This window comes from Lissotriton vulgaris, chromosome 7, assembly GCF_964263255.1.
Source record: "Lissotriton vulgaris chromosome 7, aLisVul1.2, whole genome shotgun sequence".
Taxonomy (NCBI): domain Eukaryota; kingdom Metazoa; phylum Chordata; class Amphibia; order Caudata; family Salamandridae; genus Lissotriton; species Lissotriton vulgaris.
The window spans coordinates 1,156,531,872-1,156,559,526 of record NC_141695.1 but is presented as its reverse complement, the minus strand read 5'-3'; the positions used below and the strand labels follow the sequence as shown (position 1 = coordinate 1,156,559,526).

General features: G+C 45.1%; 1 protein-coding gene across 1 annotated transcript in view; it reads right to left on the bottom strand.

Moving 5' to 3' along the window:
- The window catches only part of LOC147703077 (sulfate transporter-like), a 39,943-nt gene extending 12,537 nt beyond the window's left edge, over positions 1-27,406 (bottom strand). The window contains exon 1 of the mRNA XM_086928873.1: positions 26,795-27,406. Within this exon, the coding sequence (XP_086784999.1) occupies positions 26,795-27,406 (612 nt within the window). The remainder of the gene's footprint in view (positions 1-26,794) is intronic.
- Between the last annotated feature and the right edge of the window lie 249 nt (positions 27,407-27,655).

The following is a 27,655-nucleotide window of genomic DNA, read 5'->3' as shown; positions in this document are numbered from 1 at the left end:
AGCTAACATTACTGCCAGTGCCCTTGGTAATATCACCACAGAACTTCAGGCGGAGAGACTTATGACATTACAAAACCGTATGGTTTTAGATGTTGTCTTAGCAGATCGCGGTGGGGTATGTAAAGTGATCCATTCGAGCTGTTGCATTTTCATTCCAGATAATGCTCCTACTGTCTATCAAGCCATCTCGAAGTTGCACAAGATCTCCGAATCCATACACGTGGATGTAGGGGATTGGACGCTACTTGGTTGGTTTTGGGGCCTGGTGTCGACTTGGGGTTGGAAGATTCTGACGATCATCGGGGTTGTGGTAGTGTTCCTGTTCACGTGTTGCCTTTGTGTGCAGTGTGGTCCTGCCTTATGTGGCCTCTGTGCTGCAACGTGTATGAGACAACCATCTGTTACCAAGGGGACTCGGTTGGACAGAGCTATGCTACAACGACATCTTGATGGTCTGATGAATATCGAGTATGATTCTGACTAGTGCTTGCCTACATGAGGGCAAAAGGAGCGTCTGAGGTTCCGTGACAATTGTAAGTGGTGTTTTCGACTCACACGAATATGGTCGAGTCTAGTATCTATGAACCGCAAATGACGAGTTTAGCAAGTGTGCGCAGTTTCGCTGTGCTAACTTAAACCGTTCGTTTGTTATGTGGGTTTGTCATCTGTACCCACGGGTTCCATCTTAGATACGGCATCCATTTTGTCTCTTGCCCTCAAGTAGCCAGCGAACGGACGCTGTCCGCTTCGCGACCCTGGGACTCCCAAGATGTTTGCGGAAGACACATGTTCTTTGAAAGTGTCTTTATGACGAGGGGGATGCTACTGTAAGGCAGATGGCGCCGCTCGAGGCTCATCTTGCCGCACGGGCTTATTGTCTCAGCCGTGCATCTCATTAGGCACGTCCCTTTGATGCCTGTATCTCGTGCTTCTCGACACTCCCCTTTTACACCCTTTCCGATCTCCCCACTGTTTCCGTCTTCCTCTGCACCTGTCTTCGTTCCTATTTCGATCTACTTTACTGCTGATTGGAATTTGCTAATGGTGGGAAGATGGGTTTTTACAGTTGGGAACCGCCAAATGTTTCCGCACTTATGTTCCGGATCTTGTGTGTTTCAAAGTGATCTAAGCGACCCCTCTGAGAGCGACTTGTGGGAACCAGGTTGTAAACTATTGTGTATCATGTTATCCTATGGGTAGAAACTGTATAAAAGGAGCGATCCACAAATACAATTTGAAGCAGTCTCCCCGAACTACACTCGATGTACTTCTTGTGACTTCTGTGTTCCCTGCAGTAAATAAACCTTGACTCTTTGACGCCGAAGGAAGTGTCCCGTGTCTCTGTGATTTGTACGCCGGAGCAGGTTACCCACGAAGGTTTCAGGTGTTGTGCCCTGGCACCGCTGGGTCCAAAGAACCCAGTCCTTCAGTTAGGTGCAAGTTATAAAGCCTATCTAAGTCCCTTCTTACTTTAGTTATAATGAGAGTTATGTTTAATTCCACTACCTTATCTAGCTCTGACGTTACTGTAATCCCTAAGTATGTACCTTCCTGCACCACCCGGTGATCCCGGCAAACCATGTTTTTATTCTTGATTATTTGTGTTTTTGAAGTATTTAAAGAATACCCTGACACCCTGCCAATTTTTTTTGCCTCCAGTTCCACATATACAATAGCCTCTGTGGGGTTTGTTGTGAGGACCGCCACATCATCAGCATATGCAAGTATCTTACATTCCCCTCTGTGCGTTATTAGTGGAGCAATATTCTCATTCATTGCCATCCTTCGAATCAGAGGATCCAGGTACATAGCAAACAACAGGGGGGAGCATGGGCACCCCTGCCTTGTTCCCCTCTTAATTTGGACTGGCAGAGTTACTCCTGTGTTTACCCTGACGGCTGCTACCGGGTCTCTATAAAGTGCTCTTGATGAGTTAACAGAGCCCTCCCCAAACCCTGCCCTGATTAAAACACACCATAGATAGTCCCAGGAGACCCGATCAAATGCTTTCTCAGCATCTAAGAGCATTGCCGCCATCGGGCCCCCTGTGACTTCCATGGTGTCAAATAAAGTAATGAGCTTTCGAGTGTGATGAGTAGTTCCCTGCCCTGGTATAAAGCCATGTTGGTTACTGCTAACCAATCCCCCTATGACACTTGCGAATCTTATTGCGAGTGCCTTTGAGTAAACCTTTGTATCGGCATTCATCAGAGTTATTGGCCTGTGAGAGCCGGGTTTGTTAGGTGGCTTCCCCTTCTTTAATATGATAACGATTTCTGCACCGGCCTATGAGACTGGCACAGAAACTCCCATTTGCGCTTTTTGTACTGTATTTATCATGTCCTTGCCCAGTACATTCCAAAATAACTTAAAAAACTCTAATGGTATCTGGTCCGGCCCTGCTGCCTTTCCAGATGGGAGACTCATCATTGCCGCTTTTATCTCCTCTGAACCTAAAGAGGTATCCAGTCTCCGTCGTTCTTGCTCTCCCAAGACCCCCAAAGATATATCCTGCAGATACTGTGCTATCTCCACTGAATCCTTCCCTTGCTGCTCATCATATAGCTCTGTGTAAAATTGTCTAAATACTTCCCTAACACCCTGCGTGTCCGAAAATAAATTCCTTAGCCTATCCTTAATCTCCCTTACCTCTCCTACAGCAGCCTTTTGCCTTGGCCGTACCGCTAGAGTGCACCCCGACGTCTCACTAACCTAGTGGCATTTTTCTCTATTTGCCATATATGTTTTAGGCGCTCTCTTTGCTAAATCCTCCTCTGCACCCATTCTTATCTTGGCTAGTCTAATGAATGCCTGCTCCACTGATCTGCCTGCTGCTGCAGTTTCACTCAGCTCTCCCTCAGCTTGGAGTATCGCCCTTTTTAGTACCAAGTTTCTCTGCTGTTCTTGCTTCAGTTTATTTACGCTATAACTTAAAGTTTCCCCCCGCACCCCCGCCTTAAAACTATCCCAGATAATGCCTACTGCTGCGCTGCCCCTATTAATCTCCGGATATCCCTCAATCCACTGCGTCATGTGCTGTATATATTTCTCATCCTCCATAAGCCCTCTCTCAAAGGTGCATGCTCTCACCCCGCTATTAGTGACTGATAATGACAGATTTAAGACTAGGGGATTATGATCAGATAGCAACCGTGGTAACCCCTCAATTTGAGATGTAGGAAGGCACACACTAGAAACCAAGAAATAATCTAGTCTCACACTCACCTTATGGGGCGCAGAATAATATGTATATCCCTTTTTGTCTGGCTTAAGGCTATCCCAGACATCCATTAGAGCATTGTTTGATAAACCCTCCTTTTCCTCCCTTGGTAAAAAGAGTGAGATCCTGGCCCCAACCCCAGCCCCCCTGCTCCATTGATGTTAAAATCCCCTGCAAGAACTGCACGAGGGGCCCAGGAAGCTAGCTCGATATCTAGAAATTCAAAAATCTTCGGATCATCCCCCGTTGATCCATAAACTGAGCCCAAGGTTATCCATTGCCCACCGACTAAACATTCTACCAAAGCCCACCTACCCCATTCATCTTCTATTTTTTCCTTGTGTGAATATCCCTACGTCTTGATAATATGGCCACTCCCCTGTTTTTAGAGCCCTGCTTTGAGAAGGCTAAAACTGAAAATCCTAGCTGCTCCAAGAGGTATATTTCAGTTGGCATAATATGCGTCTCCTGAAGCAATAAAAAATCAGCCCTCATATTTTTTAATAGGATGGAGACCTTCTGTCTCCTCTGCCTATCATTTAAGCCACATACATTCCAAGATATTTTCCGGGTACCCATTAAAATACATCCGGCAATTGTCCTAACCACTTCCACCTGCAAATTTAATTCCAAGAATATACACTCTGAATTTGCTTACTACAAACAACCGATTTCTTTTTTTTTTTGTGTCTTTATATGGTGTATCCCTGCACTGTGCCCTGTACCCTCCCCTTGACCCTTCCCCCTCCCCTGAGAGCCCCCCTGGCGTGCTCTCCCCCCAACTGGCAAATAGGTCCATATAGACCTATGCGTGACAGCTGTGGCCCCTGGAATTGCCACCCCCCTCCTCTCCCTCACCCCTGTTCCTCCCTTTTCATAGTGCTGGCACACCATATTTCTTTTTCAAAACATCTTAAAGCCCAAGTCTGGCCACATCTCTTGACCTATCTATTGCTGTGACTTTCGATTGCCTTGCGTCGCTAAAGCCATCATGCCTGGCTGGGCTCTATTCTCTTTTAGCCATACCAGGTATTCTTGAGCCTTAATCTCAGAGTAGAATACCTTAAACTGACCATTCCTGACCACTTTGAGTCGGCTGGGGAACATTAAGTATGCCTCACATCCTAGATTGCGAAATGGTGTTATTAACTCCCTCATGCGCCATCTCCTTTCCACTGTGGTGTGGCAAAAATCAGGGCTTGCAAAAAATTCTACATCTTTATAGCGACATTTGGCCTGTGACTTCGCTTTTGCCATAATTTCTTCTCTCAAAAGATAGTTCCCTACATATATCAAAATTGCTCTTGGTTTGCCTGTCGTACTACCCTTGCTTTGCGCAAACGGAAATCTGTGTGCCCGCTGGACTTCCGCTTCCCAATTCCACCCTGTTATCTCTGGTAGTGCTCCTCTAAGTAGCTCAATTAAAAAAGCCTGCACATCTTGCCCTTCCTTTGCCTCTGCCACACCCAAAAGTCTTATATTATTCCTCCGTTGTCTGTTCTCGAAATCTTCGAGTTTCCATAGTACATCTGATGTAGTCCTCTCTTGATCCTGCTTAAACTCCTGCCATTTGCTGAGTTCCTCCTCCAGATTCCCAGTTCTTTCCTCCACCTCTGTGACCCTGCCCACAAAATCTGCATATAACTTATTCATTTTCTGCAGGGATCCCTGTATCTTCTTACTTTCTTGCCTTGCTCTGCGGCTCTCAGATCTAGCCTCCACCTGCATCTGTTTCAAAGTCGAAAAGATCCAGTCGAATCCCGAAGCCTGTCCTTGGCTCTGTGAGCATTTTTGTGTTGGAATATTCCCTGCCCCCTCTTGGTATAGCTGTGAGGTCGCCGAGTAATCCCAATCCAGTCTCTTTACCACCTCTGACTGTGGGGGGCTTGTAGCCATTTTCGATCTGCTCCGCATCCTGCGCATGACAATCTTTGATATGCGACGGGGGGGGGGGGTTATAAACTGTATCTTGCTTTGGTCATAACCTACTCCAGTATAAAAGTGCCAGTGGAGCTAGAATAGTAAATACACACTCCATTACATTCAATGGCTGGTCCTCATAAAAAGAAGTATGACATAGTGTGTGTGTGTGTGTTGTGTGTGTGTCCGTGTATCGGTGCTTAATTTGTAAAACAAAAGTAGGGCCATCGTCAGCAGGCCACTGCAGCTTGCACCACCCATTATCCCTGTTAGCACTGTCAATGGCAGTACCAACACAACTACTAACCATCACATTCCTACAAGTGTGACAATTCAGACTATTCCAGACCCCCAAAGCTATTAGCATTGCTAGGGAGGCAGAAATTAGTCATTGTTCATACCGGTGGGCAGAATTTGCCATTGGAATTGGAGGAAATTGATGACTGTGTTACTCTTGTAACACAGAGTTCAGGCTAAATTCCACCAATCGCCGTGTGGTGGAATATTTTCCCATGAGGCTCAAGAAATGCGATTGAGATTTGCCACCGCCTAGCATCATTTTCAAACGTGGCCGGAGGTGGGTGGTCGCAGTCAGAGGGCTACTTCTGGAGTAAATTTTCTGACACTCAAGTCGATTTTCTATCCAGACGGCGGGCATTATTTCTGGCACTACGTTTTAATGTATATTTAACTTCCTCTAAGGTAATCGATGCCAACTCCGAGGCACCGTTTTGCAGAGTATCCACCATAGGATCAAAACAATTATCTAGAACCGAACTACTGTCATAGACCCTAGAGCACTGCTTTCCAAACTTTTCATGTTGGTGACACACCTTTTTGTGAAATTTGTTTCAGGGACACGGTAACGCGAGCTAGTGCAGCTTGCTAGCCCGAATCACTAACAACCCCACACACACAACCCCACACACACCCCTACACACACACACACCCCTCCACACACACACACACACACAACCCACCCCACACACACAACCCCACACGCACACTACCCCACACACACATCCCCACACACACACACAGCTACACACACACACCGACAAAAACCTCCCCACACCCCATCCCACACACCACCCCACACACCACCCCACACATACAACCCCACACACAACCCCACACACACCCCTGCACACACACAACCCACCCCAACCCACACAAACACAACCCACCCCACCCAATCACGTTACATTCCACACATATTTACAATTTTATGCACAGTGAGGTCAACTAATTTGCCCAGAATCACACATTTTAAAGTCAAATGCCCTGGTTGAACACTTCCAGAATGCTGATCATAGCCCTGATGAACTTTGCTGGCTGATCTGGAAAAGGCCTCTCTGGGTCCAAGGTGTGGAAATATGGGGCGCATACTAGATGTGAGGGAATGCAAATGCATGTCACTTCTTGACACCATCAATAATGGCCTTAATGAATCTGAAGTCAGCCATGCCAACTAGCGTGTCTCTCGCATGAATGAGTAGCCACACACACGTGCATTGGTATTTTGGCAAATATTCACATAATACAGTGCATTAACATCATTGTGGTTTACCTACCTTTACTCTGATATGTAGACAAGATACAATGTTTTCCTCCCTGACTGTATTCATGTATTTTGAAATGCTAATAGTCCGTAATATAGCAAGTATTTCTGCACTTGTATTCGCTATGATTTTGCCTCCCTCCGTGGAGTGGATACAACTCAATGATGTAATTTATTTTGTAGCATTCTGGATGTAATCATGTTTGTTACAGAATGCACATTGATAACACATGCTATGCAAACAAGAAACAACAGTTTCCTCCTTGACTATATCCCGACTGTATCCGTGTTTTTTGACCGGTAGAAATGCTATTAATGCGTATTATGGCAATTATTTCTGCACCAGCATTCGCTGTGTTTATATAATGGAACACTTTTTATAAAAATTCGGTATGTAAATACATTTTTTACACAATACGCATTGTAAAACACAGTTTACACCCAAATAGCTGGATGTAATATCCCCCAGACCCCCTCGGTCGTGTGTGTTACGGCTCCCGGGCACACACACACAGCCGCACCCGAGCACTTAACAGGTCTTTTAAAGACCACTTAACATGCTAATAAGGCTTTGTTATTCATATTAGAGCCCCTGCAGCGCCACTCTGCCTGTTGCTGGAAGGCCCGCGGGGGTGATCTAAACAGCATGCTGATCGCCCGACACACCTACCCATGGGCGCGACACAGTAAAGTGTCGCGCCACACAGTTTGGAAAGCTGTGCCCTAGAGTAATGTTCCACCCACTTATATTGTGGAATAGTGACCTCCAAGATTGTATTGTGGGTGTCTCCGAGGAGATGGGCATTAACTGTTTCCCAAAAGAGACGGATGTCACTCTTTGTGCTAGCCACATGAAGCAGTTCCCATTCATCTTGTCTAATGACTACCCTTCTTTTATTTATAGCCTGTTTATGAAGCCATCTACACAGCTTTACTTCCCCACCAACCTAGGTACCCGCTCAGGGGCAAGAATATGATTTCTGTGCGCCAGTGAGCAGGCGCCATCAAACCACTTATGAGGGGACGGGGGTCCCTGAAGGCAATCGCAGATGTTAGCATTTAATTTACATTATTGTAAATCTCATTAAATGCATTCAAAGTTCAGTATATTTCATCTTCTAGGCATGTCATAAGCTGGTTCCCATTTTTTAATTATATAGTCGGCTAAAAACGCCTTTAGGTTCACCGTTGCCATTGGCGATGAATACCTTTGTTGCAGTTGGCCTCTATAGGTAACATAGAAAGGTCAGGGAAGGACTGGCCTTTGCCCAATGGAAAAAGAAAAAGTCAATGGTTTACTCACACAATTATCAATAATCGAGAAGACAACAACCTAATGTTTATACCTTCTGAGAAAATGACATCAATTAGGCTCCCAGAGCCTTCATCAGTAAAAGTAGTCTGTTCTAGTGTTGGGGTAGTGATAAAATCTAGAGCAAATAAAAGTGAATGCTTACTAATCATTGCATTCAGAGAGTCACCACAAGGACTATGCTCAAAATGAGCTGGCCTTGTTTTCTTACAAATACCCCTTTGATCCCGACTTGGGCTCTATCCCTTCAGTTTGGTGGGTGCTGGATGTTGCACCCATCGGTGTCAGAGTCAGTCAACCTGTTCAAGCGGGGTGAACGATTTTGGGCCACGATAGTAAATGAGTTACCCAAATGCTTATTTTCCACTAAGTGGAAATCTGCATGTGTACATAGTTTGCATAACACTACAAAAAGAAATTGATGTATTTATCAGAATTCCTTGTCCACTTCTGGGATCCTTTACCAATCTCGTATGAGCAGTGCTACAGGAGCAGTGTGGGTTTGTCTCCCATAAATTCAGATTCTCTCATTCATATTTATCTAATCATTCAAGATCATTTCACCTGATCATAATGTACTGCCTTGTATGGCTCTGTCCCACCACCTTTGTTAGATGTCTCACCTTGCTGTAGATTATCCCTCAGACTGCCTTTTCTCACCCACTTCTTTACCATTGCTATTAGGGCTGTGAGAAATCATTTGAAGTTCAGAAAAGACCTGATAGTGAAACAATTTGAACTATGAATCCTATGCTATAAAGATAATTCAATTGTACATTTTTAAAGAATAACTAATGACAATATAAAATAGACTAGGGTATATTTCATAAAGAAGATTTTTCTCCATCCCATTATCCTCAACTCGTATTCAACTCGGGTTGCTCTGCAGCCAGGACACCAGGCGAGTGATCAAGAAATAAAGCAGGCCAAGCAGCTTCCTCTTAGCCTGACCAATAGCTGAGAGACAAACTCACCTTTCAAGAGCCACTCCCCTCTGCCACTATACGTGGGCTGAGTATGGCATGGCCAGGATGCTCCACTCAGTATATACGTTCTAGCTCGAGGCTAAATAATTATAAGAGCCTTGATCCGGTGGGCAACAGAAGAGCAGAGAATGGAAGCAGAAGTTTGTCTAGGTGGGCAAGGTATAAATACCTACCACCTCACATAACTTAGTCCATGCTACAGTTAGGAACAGCAGAAATTGCTGAACACCGATCACTCCTTTAGTTCTTGGCTTTGAGATATTTTTCATCGAATTTCATTTGCTCAGAAACTGAGCACTAGAGGACAGGGCATAAATAATAGCTACCTTCATTCATATATCTGACCCATCCAAATGTATTGCTATTTCCACCACTGACTTAAACATTACCTACGACAGCCTTATAGCCCTCTGCCAAGGGCTATACCAATTGTTAAATGCTCTGAACCCAAGTTATAGGCAAGGATCTATAACGAGGGCGAGGGCCTTTAACAGCCAGTATAGTCCGAAGTAAAAGGGCTGTAAGGCTAATAAAACATTCCACCCACTGATGGTAGAATGTTCTAAATTAGAAAGGGAGAAACAGAAAGACAAACATTAGAATGTTAGAGCAGAAGGCTTATACCAGCCGTTATAAGCCCAGATCTGCTCCATTGTCTTCCATGGAACCCACAAAATTCCAATGTCCTCATATATATGCCAGACTGGTTAGAGAAACAATAAGAAAAGAGAGTGAAGTTTAGTATCTTGGTAGCCCTCAGAAACTAGGAAATAGTTGTCCTGCTGTAAACTAGAAAATGTGCCAGCAATAGGCAAAGGAGTGCCAGCCCTTTGGCAAATATCCTGTTTAAGGCCTCATGATCACTCAGTCAAGGAAATAGTAAAATGGTTTGGGGAGTTTTGTGACATCAGGTGACTCTGCTATCAAACTGGGGGGCCTATTTACTATACACTGGCAGAGCACAGTGTAATGCCAAAATTGGTAACGCCGAGCTCTGTCAGTTTCAAAATGCAGGAATTTGCATATTTACAAGAATGCGGTGCACCCCTACATTTCCCCTAGCGCTGGCTATAAAGAAGCTGCCTAGAACCAGCACAGGCACCCTTGCCCCATGTTGCAAGGATGCCTGCGCTGGGCCATGCAGCAAAGGTGCCTGTGTTCGGACCGCCATAGAAAGGCCGTCGGAAAGGAAAATCGTAATAATTATGGCGGTGCTTGAGCCTGCCCTGCCCTTATTGTAGGGTATTATGCTCCGAACGACAGTCCGACGGGCTCCTTGAGCCCGTCGGAAGTGCCGATTGGACACTCCGCATGCTGCCTCTGACCACTCGCATCATAATGCAGCGGTCAGACCGGGACACCAGATGTCAGATGGACAGCCACCGAGAGGCGATCGGTGGTGGTCCATCGGACATAGGAATAGGGCCCATAGTAAAATGACACTCATGTCCAACTTTGACTGATGAATGTTTTGGGGATCTGGCACACCATCTTTTAGTGATGAAGTCAAAAAATTCTTTTTGAAGAAAAAAATAACTGCACCTGAAAGGGGCAAAAACAAAGGCTCGCTGGTTTGAATACAGAAGCTTTACATATTTTAAATTAACATGGTCTTAGGGCACTGGCTCTGCCCTCATCCGTGCAGTTAAATCCCAAGCATGATGTTTGACTATTAATTCTCATTCACCTTAGAGATTAATACTTTTAAAAAAAACATTTTTGTGGCATTTTACAATTGACGGTAATCGATACATTACAACAATATTCAATGGTACATGCACGGTGTGTTAAGAAATTATACATAAGTTGATTACCTTCCATATTAGTCAGCAAGTTTTGTCTCTTACTCATTGACAACATAGCTGCAGAGAGTTATATTACATATCACATTATCCTCACCTCGGTCCTGTATTCACTAACGTCTGACAACGATTCCTCATGTTGGGGCTTGTGGATGTTACCCCGGAAAGCTTTCCATTTGCCCCATATCCGAGTCCATTTTTTGGAGCATCCCCTATGGACATAGACTGATTTCTCTATTATCATTGCATTGCCCATGTCACAACACCATTGGCGATGGTTAGGAGCCAGTATCGTTTCCCAGTGCTGAGCTATATTTCGCTTTGCTAACACCATACCCAGTGTCGTCCAGTCTTGAGCCATATGATGGAGATCTGTAGGCTCCCAAATTTTAAGGAGACATTACTTTGGTTCCGGCAGAACCTTAACTCCAGTAACCTGCGAAATCGAGTGCAATACCCGCTTCCCAGTAGGGTGTGATTTCCGGGCAGTTCCAGAGTGTGTGAAAAAATGTGCCTGGGGTTCCACACTGTCTCAGGCAGAGTGGTGTGTCTGTACGGCCTAATCTGTGTAGAAGTGTTTGCGTATAGTAAGTGCAACACAGGATTTTCAGTTGTATTCGTTTTAGCTTGGAAGATATTGCTACCTCTCTTGGGGGTGTGATTGCCTCCTGCCAGTCTGTCTCATCCAGTTCTCCCACTTCAGCCTGCCATCGCTCCTTAAGGGCTGTTGTGGGGTCCGGCTGATTGTTTATTATTTTCTGCTAGGACTGAGAAATGTTTTTTTTGCTCAAGTGGTCCATCAGAAGTCTGTCCTCTAGTGGTGGAGTCTCGGGCAGTTGTGTGCCTGATGGAATAACTGCCATGAGTGCGTGTCTGATCTGCATATATCAGAAAGGTTCTGTCTGTGCCAGCCCATAAGTGTCCCGCAGCTAGGCAGACGCGTTGACCACGCCTTTTTTCCACATATCCCCCACCTTTGGGATACCTATCAGGTCCCACTGTCTAAATCTCTTAGTGTTACGCAGTTTACCTAATCGTCGGGTTTCCCATAGTGGTGCGGCCTGCGTTATGACCCCCTCCCAGCCTAGCGCTCGTTGTGCCGCAAACCAGACTTGGACGGTGTGTGCCGTTGGACCTGTGTGAGCATTCCTCCTTGATTTATTGTATAGTGCCCCATAACTCCCTCGGCTTCCAGGAGATGCCTATCCATGCAGAATGCTGGTTCCTCTTGAGGTGCGTGAAGCCATTGGTTTATTACAGTGAGTCCAGTAGTATACTTTTATATTGGGGAGGGCAATCCCTCCGTCATACCAGCACTTCACTAGTTTATGCGTAGCTATACGGGCAGACCTCCCGTCCCACAACATATTGGTCACTTCGGCGTTTATCGCTGCAAAGTATGCTGGGGAAACCAGGAATGGGGTGTCTTTTAGGACGTATAGGAATCTGGGGAGTGCCATCATCTTAAAGAGGGCAGCCCTTCCTTGGAGCGTGAGCGGTAGTGATCGCCAGTGCTTAACATCACGGCTAAATCGTGCTGGAGGCTGCATGAGGTTTTCCGCAATAAACTGCGTGGGCTGATGCGTTATGTATAAGCCAAGATATTTGAATCCCTTGTCAGCAATCTGGATTTCGCAGTCACGTGGGAGCCGGGGCAGGGGACCATGAATTATATAGAGGAGCTATTTTACCCAATTTATGGTATAGCCCGAGACCTGTCCATATGCAGTGCATATATCCAATAGGCAATTAATACAACGCGCAGGGGACGCCAGGAACAATAGCACAACATCTGCATACAGTGAAATATGATCTTTCCACCCCATAGTCCATTTTAACCACGGATGATCGGATCCTGTCATATCCATGCCGCCAGTGGTTCTAGCACCAGCGCAAAGAGGAGCTGTGACAGGTGGCAGCCCTGTCTTGTCCCTCCACCCAGAGGGAAGTCCGCCGAGATGCGAGCATTCACCACTACCTGCGCCAGTGGTTTTGTGTGCAGTAACTGCACCCATGCACAGAACCTTGGGCTGAAACCTAAGTGGCAGAGGACCACGAAGAAAAAATGGCCATTCAACAAGGTTGAATGCCATACGCGCATCTAGGGACAGAATGACCATGTCTTCTTTAATAGTAGGTATATGCGCTATGAAATTGTGTAGTCTCCTTAGATTAAGCACCGTATTGCTGTTCGGCATGAATCCCGATTGGTCCGGGTGGATTAATGTTGTGAGGTACGGCTGCAGCCTCATGGCCAGTGCTTTAGCAAGTATTTTGGCTTCTGCAGTTATCAAGGAAATTGGCCTGTAAGACGTGCATTTCTGCAGCGTCTTGCCTGGCTTATGTATTGCAACTATCATCACTAGGCGCTGAACCCAGGTCAACTCCCCTTTCCCCAAACTATCTTTGTACATGTTAAGCTGATATGGTATGAGCTGAGTTGCTGCTTTCTTATAGAATTCTCCAGGTATACCATTGGGTCTTAGGGCTTTCCCCATACGTAATGCTGCTACTGCTAGCGCAAGTTCGTCCAGAGTCAGATCTGCTTCCAGTGCTTGAGTTGCATTGTGGGTCAGTGTGAGCATCTATATGTCCTTTAGGAAGGCTAGATTGTCCTCTATTGTGGTTGTGGCCGTGGGCTTGGATACCTTTTCGTAGTGGGCCGCCAATGTATCAACTATTTGCTGTGGGTCCGTGGGTATAATCCTAGTGTCTAACCTAAGTTGCGCCACCCATCGGCTACCCTTTCCTGTCTATCTAGCCAGGCTAACAGCTTGCCTGCTTTATCACCTACTCCGTAAATAGTATGCTGTGTGTTGATGATTTTAGTTTTCTCGCCTCCTCCCATGCATAGGCCCTGTAATCCTGTTGGGCCAGATTTAACTTATGTGCTGTAGTTTCGTTGGTGTCTGTGGCATGGTCAGCCTCTGACTGGGATACCCCCTGTTCCAGGGTCTCAATCTGCTGTCGTTGGACCTGTTTATACCTTGTAACTAGGGAGGAGATTGCATGGCCCTGCAGTACAATTCTATATGCCTCCCACAGAGTCATCGGAGATGCAACTGAGTGTTCTTTTTCCGTGAAGTATTGCTCTTTGGCTGTAATCAGACCCTTCCCAATATTCAGTTTTTTAAGATTTCCGGGGTAGAGCGGAAACAGTTGGTGTTGTTCCGGGGTGTAGGATGCATATGTAATGAGCACCCGTGAGTGGTCTGAGATTCCCCTGGGCAAGTGTAAAACCTCAAACACTCTCTCCAAACCTGTTGACAGTGTGAATATGTAGTCTATTCCCGAAAGACTGGCATGAACTCCCAAATGGAAGGTGTATTGGCACTCCTATAGGTACCTTGATCACCAGACATCAATAAGACCAATGGCGTCGATAAACTCTACTAGTTCAAGTTTTTAACCTGGGGTCCCTAGGGGGTTTTCTACCTATGGATGTGTCAATCATAGCGTTAAAGTCGCCCACACCCCCACAATTAGTTTGCCCTGAGGGAGTGATAACAGGAATTTTCCCAGGCCTGGGAAGGCCATCTGGTGAAGCATCGATGGGATATAGACTGATACCAGGTTGTATGACCTTCCCTCCCATTGTCATGATATCACTGCAAATCGTCCTTGGTCATCCGTCCAGGACCCGGTTATTATCAGTGGGAAGCATTTATTGATCAGTATCCACAGCCCTCGAGAACCCGAGATGAATTCAGAGTGTGCCACCATTGTAAAGCCCCATCTATCCAGGCCCCTACAAGCCTAGCCAACCAAATGTGATTGCTGTACCAGTGCTACAGACGAGCCTTTACATTTAATGTGTAGGAGGACTAGAACCCTTTTTATCTTGCCACTCAGACCCTTTACATTCCATGATATCACAGTGAAAGGAAGTTGTGACACATTAGAGGTCGATGACTGGGTGATCAAAACATCAGTCAGTGTATCTATTCATGTTGTATGTGACATCGTCTGTGTGGGAGTGGGGAGCGCCTTGTGATATGAGCGCCGTGTTGTCACAAGGTATGACGTCAATGACATCACCATATATCTGTTAAAAAGCAAACAATAACCTATTTAACTGACCCCTACCCCCAAGCCCCTCATTGCACTGTGGACTTAAAACTACCCGCCATCCCAACTCAGCAGAGTGCTTATTTCCCAGAACTTTGTACTTGCGTGAGGGTTGAGAGCCATTCAACGATCTACTTAAGTCATCCCCTTAAATTTGCATTCTATAGTGGCTATCTGTTCGCACCAAAATATCACTGCTGCAACAGCAAAGGTCTCTGATGACACCATGCAGTATGTCCAATTCGACCCTTGTCAGTGGTCTTCCTGCAGTGAATTGCTGTGCTGCCGGGTCCCCACGTCCATCCCGCTGGGGTTGCTCCCTACTCAGTCCTGAGACCCGCTAAGTGCGACATCAATCTGAGTTCTCATCTGTGTCCTGTTGCATTCCTCCTGATGCCTCCGTCTCCCTCGCTCCCAACAACATCGATGCCATGAGTTGGGGCTTCTGCTTCTGTCTCTGCCTCCTTGACCCCACAGTCGGGCGCCATCCCTCCAGCCAGTCATGGGTTTCTTCAGGTGCTGTGAAGAACCAGATTTTCCCTTTTGCCTCTACCCTCAGTTTCGCAGGGAACAACATTGCATACTTAAGTTCTCGGTTGCCCAGTTCTTTCTTGATGTCCATAAAGCTACGACGTTGCTTGGTCACCGCTGCCGTGTAGTCTGGATAGAGGAGTGCACTTTTCAACACGTATTTGGGGGCAATGCGTGCCACCTGCAGAATCATGTCTCGATCTCGGAAGTTGAATATGCGTGCTAGTATGGGCGCGGGGGTGCCCCCGGCAGAGGTCTTCCACCAGGCACTCGGTGGGCCCTCTCCACTGAGAAGAAGATGGACAGCCCACGAGGTGGCAGTTGAGTCTTGATGAGGTCTTCTACAAATAGATCCAGGGCCTGTCCCTCCACGCTCTCCGGCATACTGCCCAGGCGGACATTGTTGCGCTTCGAGAGGCCTTCCTGATCATCAAGCTTGTCTGCCATTTGCTTATTTCCTAGTTCTAGTTGTCGCACCTGTCTCTTTAAAGCTGCCATGTCTGTGGAGAGAGCTTCTGTAGTAGTTTCCACTTCCTCTATTCTCGTGCTGATTTTTGAGACATCGGCACGCAGTAGTGTAATGTCTGTTGAGAGCGTGCCACTAGACGTTTGTACCTGGTGTAAGGTGGCCATTATATCCTGCAAGGTGACCTCCTTAGGTTTTTGAGATTGTCGCTGGTTTGTTCAGCTGGTCTTTGTGGTATGCATATTTTCCAGTTTGTTGCTTTTCATGGTGAGCTGATCCTGGTCCCCCATGGTACCTAGTTCGCCGTCCATCTCAGCAGGCCACATGGAGGGATGAGGGGGGGGAACAGTAGTCACTGTTGCCTGCCTTTGGGAGTATCATCCACATGCAGCCTTTCAGTTTTCCTGGCTCTCACGTCACGTCTCCAGGAGTGGGTGCTGCCAAGTGGGGGTCGCCCCAGCCCTGGCGCATCTTCAGTGCTATCTCGCCATTTCTACTCTGGACCGCCCGTTAACTGCACAGCTCACCAAGAGTCTATTAGGCCCTTCTGTTTCAAAAATAGCTCCCTGGACTGCCGCAGTTTGATTTGGCAATTAGTTGTCCCCCACAGGAGCTGCGGAGGCCCAGATCCTTTATTTTAACTAGTAGCTGGAACTGAGGGCAGGTCTGCACACCTAGTTGTAACAGCACGTTACACCAGAATGTTGGACCGCCAGAGGATGGCCAGAGGAGGCAGGAAGGTCTATGGCACAGGGAATATGGGGTCACGCAGCATCGGTTCCACCAACCTTAAAGATGTTAGCGCTGCAGCTTTGGCACGAGCGTGCCTCTCTCCGTTAAAGGCCCAAACCGAAACTCCTGTGCCATATGTCTGATATTATGAGTCCACTCCTTATGTGCATGGTGGGCATCCCGGAGCACAGTGGTGGTACGAGGACCTTCTGTAGGCCACCCAAGCACCCCCGGCCCTTGCCTACATCCGTATTGTCCTTGTGGCGTAATTACAGAATCGCAATCCCGGCCTGGGTCACAATGCGCCTCTCGTTCACCTGTCGCCCCCTCCAGTTCGCCCAGTGAGGGTGGCGCTCAGTCGTCTCTCTTTGTCGGGGTTAGATGCACCGGCAGCCCATATACCGCGTTGTGAGGCTTGTCCCGCAGTGGCTGTCGGAGCTTTCCATGCTGCCCGGGTCTCTCCACCACCCCTGGGAAATGTGGGCTTGTTTCACTTTTGCCCTGTTCGGCACTCAATTCAAGCGAGGCCCCGGCTTTCTCTCAGTTCATAGGCCGTGACTCCGCCCCACGGTCACAGTCTCCCGCTGGTCGCTTGTTCAGAGTCTGAATCTGTGCCCCGGCTGTTCCGGTGTCACCCTTGTTTCTTTTTATGCAGTTTCGCCACCGAATTAATGACAGGAGTAGAGGGGAAAACTTTTTGTTGACTGCTAGCCACACCCCCGAGATTAATGCTTTTGTTGAAGGAATGAACATTCATCTTAATGGATACCATTCACAAACCTTTTTTTTCTGAGCAGCTCTGTCTTTAGTGTTATTTACTCTTAAATGTCCATAAGAAAGATACACTTGTGTTTAATAAGGACTCCTGCTGCTCCAGGGTGACCATTAGGTTGCAGCCCTTTGTGAAATACCTGAACATTGCCTATGCTAACCTACCAAAAAGAAGTTAATAACCTCAAACAGTAGGCACACTTTACCATGTATCCCGCCTTGAAACCTCTCATTATGGAAAAAAGATGTAATTTTGAGTCAGATAAACCATTCCGTAGGCTTGCTGAGAACCCCATAAATCTCAAATGCTGACACCCTACTAGAGATTCACCTCCACCCCCCAGCTCTTCTATTACCAGAGAAATCTGATAGGCTATCCTCAGGTGCCAAAAACATCGAGGCAGAACCATCAGAGGAATGATCCTAATTTGTGGAATTCTCTGAATCTCAAACAGATAATTTTCAAGCCAACTCATGCTCATAAAATGATTAAAGGAAGTTGGTAAAACCCAAAGTAATCTCCATAAAAGACAAGCGGAGGTACGTGGCCTGAGGTTTTACCTACAAATATCATCTAGCATACCCCCCAGGCACTATTCCAGGTGATGTTACCATCCAACTTCCCCTGGTGTGTTCACCATATGTTCTGGTCCTGTCTATTGTAACACCCTTACAATATAGTGAACCAGAACCTTAACTTACCCGCAAGTTAAAAACAAGGTGGTACACTGTTTGGCAGGGAGGTTCCCCAATCTTTTAGCCAGCGGTTGTTTGAGGAGATCATTATGATAAGAAGAGTTGGTTGGTTAGGGTACACCCCGAAGACTGAGGAAGGGGACTGTATTGTGGCCAATTTCTCAAATGCTCATACAGTGGGAGCCATTCTAAATGAAACAATGATTAATATAAAAAAACCATGAGCAGAGTTCCAGTGTTACTATTTATAAACCCAGGATGGGGAGAGCCTCGATGGAGGGAGTTTAATTTGGTACAAAGAGCAGGACCCGTTCACAATATATCCCAATCCCAGAGACATCTTCGACCGCGGTGTAACCCCTTTGGGCCTCAGAGTTAGCTGAACCATCAGCATTGATTGGGTAGCCGCAATGGCCATACTGCTCATGTTAGAAGGAAAACTACTATGAGGGTCTTAAATGTTTTGAGCGGGAACATAGCAGGAATACAGGGGAAAATGGGAAACCCCGATTGGATTTAGACTCTCAAAGGTTATGACATTATTAGTTTACAAGAAACATTGGATACTAATGGGTAGTTCCCCGATGGCTATGTATCCTTTAGCACCCAGAGAATTCCATCTTCAAGTGGGTGAGCTGGAGGGGGACAATTCACTCTGGTCAAACTTGATTTGAAATGTAATCCTAAAGCGATTCCCTCTAACTCCCCTTTTCTTCCGGGCATTTTGTTGTCCTTTGAGCATATATTTAGCATTCATTGCATTAATGTTTATAACGCTGTCGAAGGTAGAGAAACATTTAATTTTCTGGAGGAGCTTGGAAAGTTTTTAAATGTCTTCTGCAGCTCTTGTTCTTCCCAACACACAATATTGTTGATATCAGATGACTTTAATCTCCACCCATGCAGAGACTGCTATCTTTATGATTCCTTGGATCCTGAAGGGGAAGCCTTCGACCAGGCCCTTATCACGCATACTGTACAAGGGGACCTTTTTAATGATTTGGTCATAGACTATAATTTGGTCAATCTACTTGGCAAAAGAACCCTAGAGTGGACCAATAGCATATAGCGCTTTTAATGATATTGAGAGGGATCTATAATTGGTGATATTTTCATCTCCAAGAGCTTTTTTCTACCCTGTCTAGTTTTGCAACAGAATGGAATGTCCATAGTGACCAGAACCTCCTGGTTGCTATTTTTTCAAGTGAAAATAAGCAGTCAGGACTATGTCCTGCATAAAGCCCCAGCCATTACCAAAGACAAGGGTTGTAGACTTAAATAGGATAAGATCATCCCAGGTGCTTATGGTATGGTATGGGCGTGTCAGGCAGATTTTTGAACCAGCCTTGACGATGAGGCCTCGGAAGACTGTTTTCTGAAGGTGTTTGACTCAATTTGTGAATATAATATACTAGCCCTTGCCATGCCGGGGGTGGAAGGTTCTGCCATGTCCTGTACGTGGTTCGATAAGAACTGTACAATGGCCAGGAAGGTACTTTTGGCATCTTTAAAAAACGTACCCCGAGATAGTCTGGAGGTTACGAGGTGCAGGATTGCTTATAGACCAGCACACAGGGACAGGAAACGTCAGCTGAAGAATGACCTCTGGGAGAACTTTGTGAGAGGAGCAAACTGAAGGACAGATCCATGTTTTGGAGGCTTTTTAATCAAACATTTTTTAAAGGAAACCAGAAACCAGCTTACCTATAAGGCAGCAATATTATTGGAGCATGCTTGGGTGGACCACTTTTTCACCATCTATAATTGTGAGTATCTTGAGACACCAGCCCAGTCCACCCTAAGAGCTGACAGGCTTTTAATCCAGTGGGTTGAAGTGAAAAATGCAGTTATATCTCTATCCTTGGGCGAGGCACTAGGAGCCAGAAGTGTCCCGGGAGACTTGTTAAAGTCCCTTCTAGACCTAGGGGCTCCCAATATTACCCTCCACATAAATGCTGCTATCAGGAGACCCTTGCCCAATGCCTGGCACCAGTCTGTAATAGTCCCAGTATATAGAAAAGGAGACAGAACCAATCCTCTCTGCTACAGGCCCATCACTCTAGTTGTTGCAGAAGTAAAAATTATATGGAGAGTCATCCTGGAGATATTAACTAGTTGGGCTAACACGAACAACATCCTGTCTGACGTACAATCTGGGTTCAGGCCCAGAAGGGAGACAATCGAGTGAAACCTAAATTTATATCTTCTGATCTCAAAATACACTAAGGCCTGTAGGGGAGCCAAACATTTGCCTTTGATGGACCTCAGCTCCGCCTTTGATAAGAATAATGGAGATAAGGTTTGGGCTGAACTGGGGTCCATGGGGGTCGACTGGCTCTTGTCACCCTTGTGAGAGATCTCAAACACTGTTTGACAGGAGTGGTTAGATATAGTACCAACAGGGAATTTACCCAGCCCTTTAAACCAATAGGAGGTGTTCAAGAGGGCTGTATCCTCGTGCAATCCTTATTCATCATGCATATTAATGGGCTGGAGAGGGTATTATCCAATTGTGGCCTTGATGTCCAAAGAGTCAGTGGTAGAGCGATTCCCGCACTTTTATACGCCGATGATACTGAACACAAAAACATCATTTTGTGGAACATTTCTCCTACCTCTGGCTTCTACTCAGTTCTGTTCTTAATTAGCAACTGCTGGTTAATAAAAATATGGGGCGTTTCATGAGGGCAATTTCTGGCCTGAACGATTTTGCCAGTCACTTTGGGCACAGGCCTTCAAAATTATTGAGAGATATATACAAGACCAAATGTATTCCAATGGCAACATTTGGGTGCGCGATATGGGCACATGTACTTGTTGGCCAGATACAAGTGACTGACAACGAGTTTCTGAGGGGCCTTTAGGCACTGGGACAGGACATTCTAGACAAAATTATTCAAGAAGAAGTGAGCATAAATGTTATCATAGATTTTATTTATCTTCGTCCACTTTTACTTTGGTGCTCAGTATGATACAAGGGGGAGCTACATTTACTTAGGTTAATTCTCAGAGACAGCTTGTCCCTGGAAAATGCCTCTGATATGCCATGGCTTCATTATATAAAGTCCACCCTTAAAGATCTAGGGAGACCAGGTTTATTTTTAGATCTCAAGGGTATTATGAAAAAAGCTGTTGACTGGGTAAAGCAGACCTTCTCACTCAGGGTGGCAGCTGAACAGGATGCCACCGCTTTGTCCAAGCAGTCGAGGTGTAAATACATTATGGTTAAATCGGTTAGCGGGATTGAGCCATACCTCTTTTGGTAATGCCCAACCACCATCGTCGTCTTTTGACCTATTTTAGATTGGACATATTTCATCAGCTAATGTTTACCAACGGGGTCTGGCATAACCCGTCTAATTTGCTCTTTGTATTTGTGACAACGCATCAGTCTCCAAGACCATTCACCTAGCACTTATTCGTTCCAGATTCACTACTCTTCATCATAAATATATAAGGCCCCTCGACCAGTTTTTTTTAAAATCTGCAACTTTTATCTTTATCTCAATTATGGGGCATATTACCTACAAACAGCGATATTTATCGCTAAGTAGGGTTAGCGGCAAAATTATTATCGCTGCGCTTCACCGATTTTTATCGCTGAGATAACTTGCTATTAGCAAGGTTTATCTCAAAAGCGATCAAAATCAGGCGAAATGCGTGAATATCGCTGACAATACAGCGATATTCACGCATTAGCGTGAAACAGCTCTTAGCCATGTTATCCACCTCCCATTGGATAACAGGGCTAAGAACTGGTATTAGGAGGCGTTAGCTTTTTGAGATATTCGCGCTTAGCGCGAATATTTCCATCGCTTCGCCTTTGTAGGTAATAGGCGATAGCGATGTTAGCGACTGTTTTCAGTCGCTAACATTTTGGCACGCCCACTTTGCATGTCATTAGCGATAATTATCGCTGACATGCAAAGCGGGCTCCAAAATGTTGCTATCCCCTTACAGCTGTTGCTAACTGGTGTTAATGACAGCTTGGTAATTGGGCGATGAAATTTTCGTCGTTTTAGCGGGAAAAAGTCCAGCTAAAGCGGCGAAAAGGCCCTTGGTAATATGCCCCTATGTTTTTATATATCACGGTTTCTGGCTGGTGTTTAAAGTGCAAGGGGCATATTATCAAGGACTTGTGTTAAAATTATCGCTGTTTTATCGGCAGGAAAATGCTGATAAAACTGCGATAATGGGCTTGATAATACGCTCTTGTTAATTCTCATAGAAGCCCATGTTAACATCAGAACATGGGCTACCATGGGAATTAACAAGGCATAATATAAAGCCCATTCTCGACGTTTTATTGGCAGTTTCCTGCCGATAAAACAGCGATAATTTTAACACTGGTCCTTGATAATATGCCCCATAGTCTATTTGTGCGCTGATACTAGTCTAATGGTTGTCTTGACCGATATTCTTGTATTTGTATTTGTATTTATTAAGTGCAACAATCATCCCGAGGGATATCACAGCGCTAGGAAAGCTGTATCCTGAAATGAGAGTGGAGATTACCTGGACATCTGAGAACAGGGGGCCTAAGCTAAAAAGGCTACAAGTGTCAGCGATTACATCCTAAGGAACAACAACGTTTTCAGCTTCTTCTCTGTGATACGACTCTTGCTTATGTGTGACTGGGAGCCAATTACTTTTATTGACATTTTCTGATATTATAGTCTTTTATCCATTAACGGGTTTTATATATTTGTATCGATATTTGTGTAACGTCATTTTAATGTACACTTGTACGATTTATTGTCGCAAAAAATCAAATAAAGATATAATGAGGATGATGATGATTAAAGATGGAAAACTTTGCTATCTAACTACCTTGATCAGGATTCGTCTCTAACGAGAGGATAGACTGTGCAAACAGAGGAACGTGTCATTCTCAGGCCTGCCCAGACACCTGACAATTTAACCACCAGCTGATATGTCACCCTCTCGACCTCTATGCATGGAGACTAGGGGACCCATCTCTCCAATGTCAACACACACAGACTAGTACTCGGAAGTGGCCAAAAGGCAACATGGTATGTTCAAGAAAATAAACAAACAAACACTGATAGCCAATAGCAATTGATTAACTCCATCTTCAGTTTCTATTAACATCTTGATCAGCTTCCACCTGGAAATGAAGTAGAGGACCAAATAAACATCAAAAGGTATCCAGAATGCATATACTATCGGATGAAGAAGAACATTCTGATACATAATGACGCCAAAACAAGGGTCGTAGTTGTAGGTAGTGCACAAGTCAAAAATATCATGCTTGATTGGTTCTTAATCCTGGCACACAGCAGCAACGCAGACAGGAGGAGTATTTTCAACTCCGATTTCTGCCTCAATAAACTCTTCACTTCATGATCTCCATTATACAAAAGATCCAACTACATTTACAAACTACCAGAGAATTTACTGAGAGCCACGGCCCTGGCACTCTTAAATTATTGTTCTACTAGCAGCCCGTCCCGACGTTGTCCGGGTATGAATTGCTGCCGGCCAGTAGTATATTGTTTTGTAGGATTTCGTTTTGATAGCATTTCTTATCTGTGACAGGCCTGTGAAACGCTCCGATTCACAGTGCACTGCTGATGCACTTAAGAGTGCGCGTTCAGTAGTGTGTACTTTATTTTTTCTTGCAATATTATATAGCGCGAACTCGACAACATGGCATGAGCACAATTTACATTACAGAAGAACACATTAATTTGTGGTAGGCACGGAGAGACAAAGCGAGTTGCCTGGCCATCAATGAGAGAGACCTGTGCATTTTTCAAATGGGTGGTGAAAAAATATGAGTATGTTGCTGGAGATGTGGGCCGCCGTGCCACCAATGTACTTACCGGGGGAGGGTATTCCGCAACTTTCTTTCCGCATACCATCACTCTGCATACTTTCATTACGAAAGTACCATGACTCCGCAATGTCATTATAACGCATGGCATTACATTTGATATGCTTTTACCACGCATACATTTACAACAAAGTTCGTTGTAAATGCATGAATGGTAAAAGCATGTTTTTTTTAATGTTTGGATAAGGTAAGTATGGGTATAGGGGTATAGGTTTTGGGGTACTGAAGTATATGTTTTGGGGTGTTTGGGTATTTTAAGGGTTCAGATATGGTTTGGGGTTATGGGGTACAGGGGTAGATATAGGGTTTAGGGATAGGTAGGGGTTTTGGGGTACAGGGGTATTTTTAGGGTTCAGGGCTAGGTTTGGGTTTTGGGGTATAGGGGTATTTTTAGGGTTCAGGGGTAGGTTTGGGTTTTGGGGTACAGGGGTATTTTAAGGGTTCAGGGCTAGGTTTGGGTTTTGGGGTATAGGAGCATTTTTAGGGTTCAGGGCTAGGTTTGGGTTTTGGGGTACAAGGGTATTTTAGGGTTCAGGGGTAGGTTTGGGTTTTGGGGTACAGGGTTATTTTTAGGGTTCAGGGCTAGGTTTGGGTTTTGGGGTACAGGGGTATTTTTAGGGCTCAGGGGTAGGTTTGGGTTTTGGGGTACAGGGTTATTTTAAGGGTTCAGAGCTAGGTTTGGGTTTTGGGGTACAGGGGTATTTTAGGGTTCAGGGGTAGGTTTGGGTTTTGGGGTACAGTGGTATTTTTAGGGTTCAGGGCTAGGTTTAGGTTTTGGGGTACAGGGGTATTTTTAGGGTTCAGGGTAGGTTTGCGGTTTGAGGTAGAGGGGTATTTATAGGGTTCAGGGCTAGGTTTGGGTTTTGGGGTACCGTGTTTTTTTAGGGTTTAGGTATAGGTTTGGGTTTTGGGGTACAGGGTATATTATAGGGTTAAGATGAGTTAGTGTTTAAGGGTCTTGGGGTATTTTAAGGAGTAAGGGTGGGTTATGATATGGGTGCAGGGGTATTTAAAGGGAGCAGGGTGGGATTAGCACACGATATGAGACATGGCATGAAGGGCGGACCGTACCACACGCCCCCCCCAGCGTTTGTCACGCCCCCAGCACACGCCCACAGCACAACGCAGACACACCCACAAGGGACTACTCTGCTGGCACGGTTCTTTTACCTTTTAAATGTATATGGTGGGCGTCTGCATAGCCTATGTCCTTCTGGTGCAACTGCCCTTTCCAACGCTGTATTGGGTGTTGTGATTAGTTCTGTGGTTCCTGGGATTACCCGCCTCGAAGGTTTGGGCTCTCTCTTTATTATATTAGTATGGATATGGATGACACTATTTACAAAGGTCCAAAGTTATAACTTGTTGATAAACTGCGCAATTGTGTAAAATAAATCAGCCATGATAAGCCTTGAGCTAAAAAGTGAGATTTTAATAAATAGTACTATTAGTGTTAAGCAGTCTTTGGGCCTTATTTATGAGGCCCTTATGCCGCTGTTGCATCACTTTTTACACTACCACAGTGTAAAAAATGTGCCACACTGTGCTAGATTTATAAAGTTACACATGTAGGCAGATGTTTCACTTTAATAAACCCCTTCGCTACATTATACATGCGTCAGTTATAATGTATGCATGGTGGACGTTCCAGTGCAGGAAAGCCACTAGAAGTGATACAGTGAAATCTATGGGATTTCCCTGCACCACTTTAAGGGCGCCATTACTTCAAATCCTTGTGCCTGCTTGAAGCAGGCATAAGGAGTGACGCAGGCCGTTTCACATGGGTTTTTGCCCCATGGGAAAACACACAATGTTGGAGTTGCGTCTGTTTTCAGGCACACTCCAGCAATGTGCCAATTTTGAGCCTACAGATACGTCAGGAGCACTGACGTATCTGTAAATCCTTGCAACATAGAGCACCATACAGTAAAAAAGGCACATCCATGGTGTTGCAACAATGGCGCACTAAAAAGTGTTGCATCGCTGTTTTCCCACACTGATGCAACACTTTTCATAAATGAGGCCCTTTATCTTTTACACTGAGTACTGGTTGTTTATACACAACAGCCAATGACCTCTGTTTGGCTTAAACATTTACTGTCTACCAAAACACTGTCCAGGAAACAAAAGTACAGAGGCAGCTCTATCGACACACCAAGGCCCAATGTTCTGCAATGCTCTCTTTCTAACCGCGCTCTCAGAACTGAAACACCTTCTCCAAAGAAAACACCCAAGGACAGAAATGTTGAAGCAAGCTTTCACCCAAATGTGAACATCTTGGAGCATCTCGGAACACAATGCATACTATTATTTTATTAAAGGACCTCCTTCGTAACTCAATATCACTGAAAAAGCACATCTGTCCTTGCTTTATGAGTGAGTCTACAGCATCTACCTCACCCCAAGCAAACTCCATCCTTCCACAGTCCATAACACAAATCCAATTGTGGGGAACATAGTAAACAAGGCACATGGTAAATAAGCTCATTATTTAATCCTCCTCTGACTCTTATGCAGTTAAGCTCTGAGGTCCAGAACAAGAAATTAGGATATAGTGATTGAAAAAAAACAATACATGCTGTTTAACTCTCTCCTGGAGCAGTCTATGTTCTCTAACATACAACATTGCATACCCTCACACGAATGATCATTCTTCCTTCACATTTCTTCCTATAACCTCTGAACTAATACTGTGATGGCACTCTGGTTAAGAACTATGCCTTGATCATATATAAGAAAAGTATTATGCTTTTTAACCTTTAATATACCCACAAAATACTAACACATTACATAGGTCAACCATGTAATACAACCTAGCACTGAGCAGTGGAAACATGTCATTGCTACAAAAAACTAAATAAGAAATAAATACCTGATAAACCCCAACAAGAAAGGTCAGTGATGTAGCAACCTTAATAGCATAACAGCTTTTATCGCATACGTCGGTAGAGTTGGCCGCTAAGGATGAGTTTATGAATGATCCAACAGAAATGCCTACATCAGTGTTGTAGCCAGCAGCCTTCAGGTGCTGGAGAACTGTCTCACCAATCATCAGGCAAAGAACGCCATCCGCACCAGCGCAGTTATGGCGTGATGTGGCAAAGACAATGTAAATGAGAAAGCAGAAGAAGTTGGTGTAGAGTCCATAGATCGGGTCCTGGTTGGCCAAAAGTGAGTAAGAAATAGTCTGAGGAATGGTGATTATTCCAACGATGAGCCCTGATACAATGTCCCCCAGCAGCTTCTCTTTGATCTTGTACTGTGGTCCCCATTCAAGAATTGGGAAGAGTTTAAAGAGAGACCTGGGTATTGTTTTTGGGTTGCATGGGCAGACCTCCTTAGACTTCTGGAGGATCAGGTCCTTGGTCCTGGTCTGGGAATGTTCATGCTCCTCTAGATGGGAGGGTTTGAAGAGACATGATTTGTGTAGAACAGAAGACAAATCTGTGTCTTGCTGAGATACATCTTCGTCTATGGACTCCATCTTTTCATGGCATCTGGACAAAAGAATGAATAAAAATGATCATTGATGATGGGACTGACTCGTGTTTTCTGCATGCTCTGTGATTATAAGTAATCCTTTTCACGGGATCTATGGCACATGGTGCATCAAACAGGTTTACCGCACAGACCTATGAGGTAGTGTTTTTAAACTTATCATGGATGGCATAGATTCTTCAAATTCAAAGAAATGAAAACATAATGCCCTCAAATTCATAGACAGGTATACAAA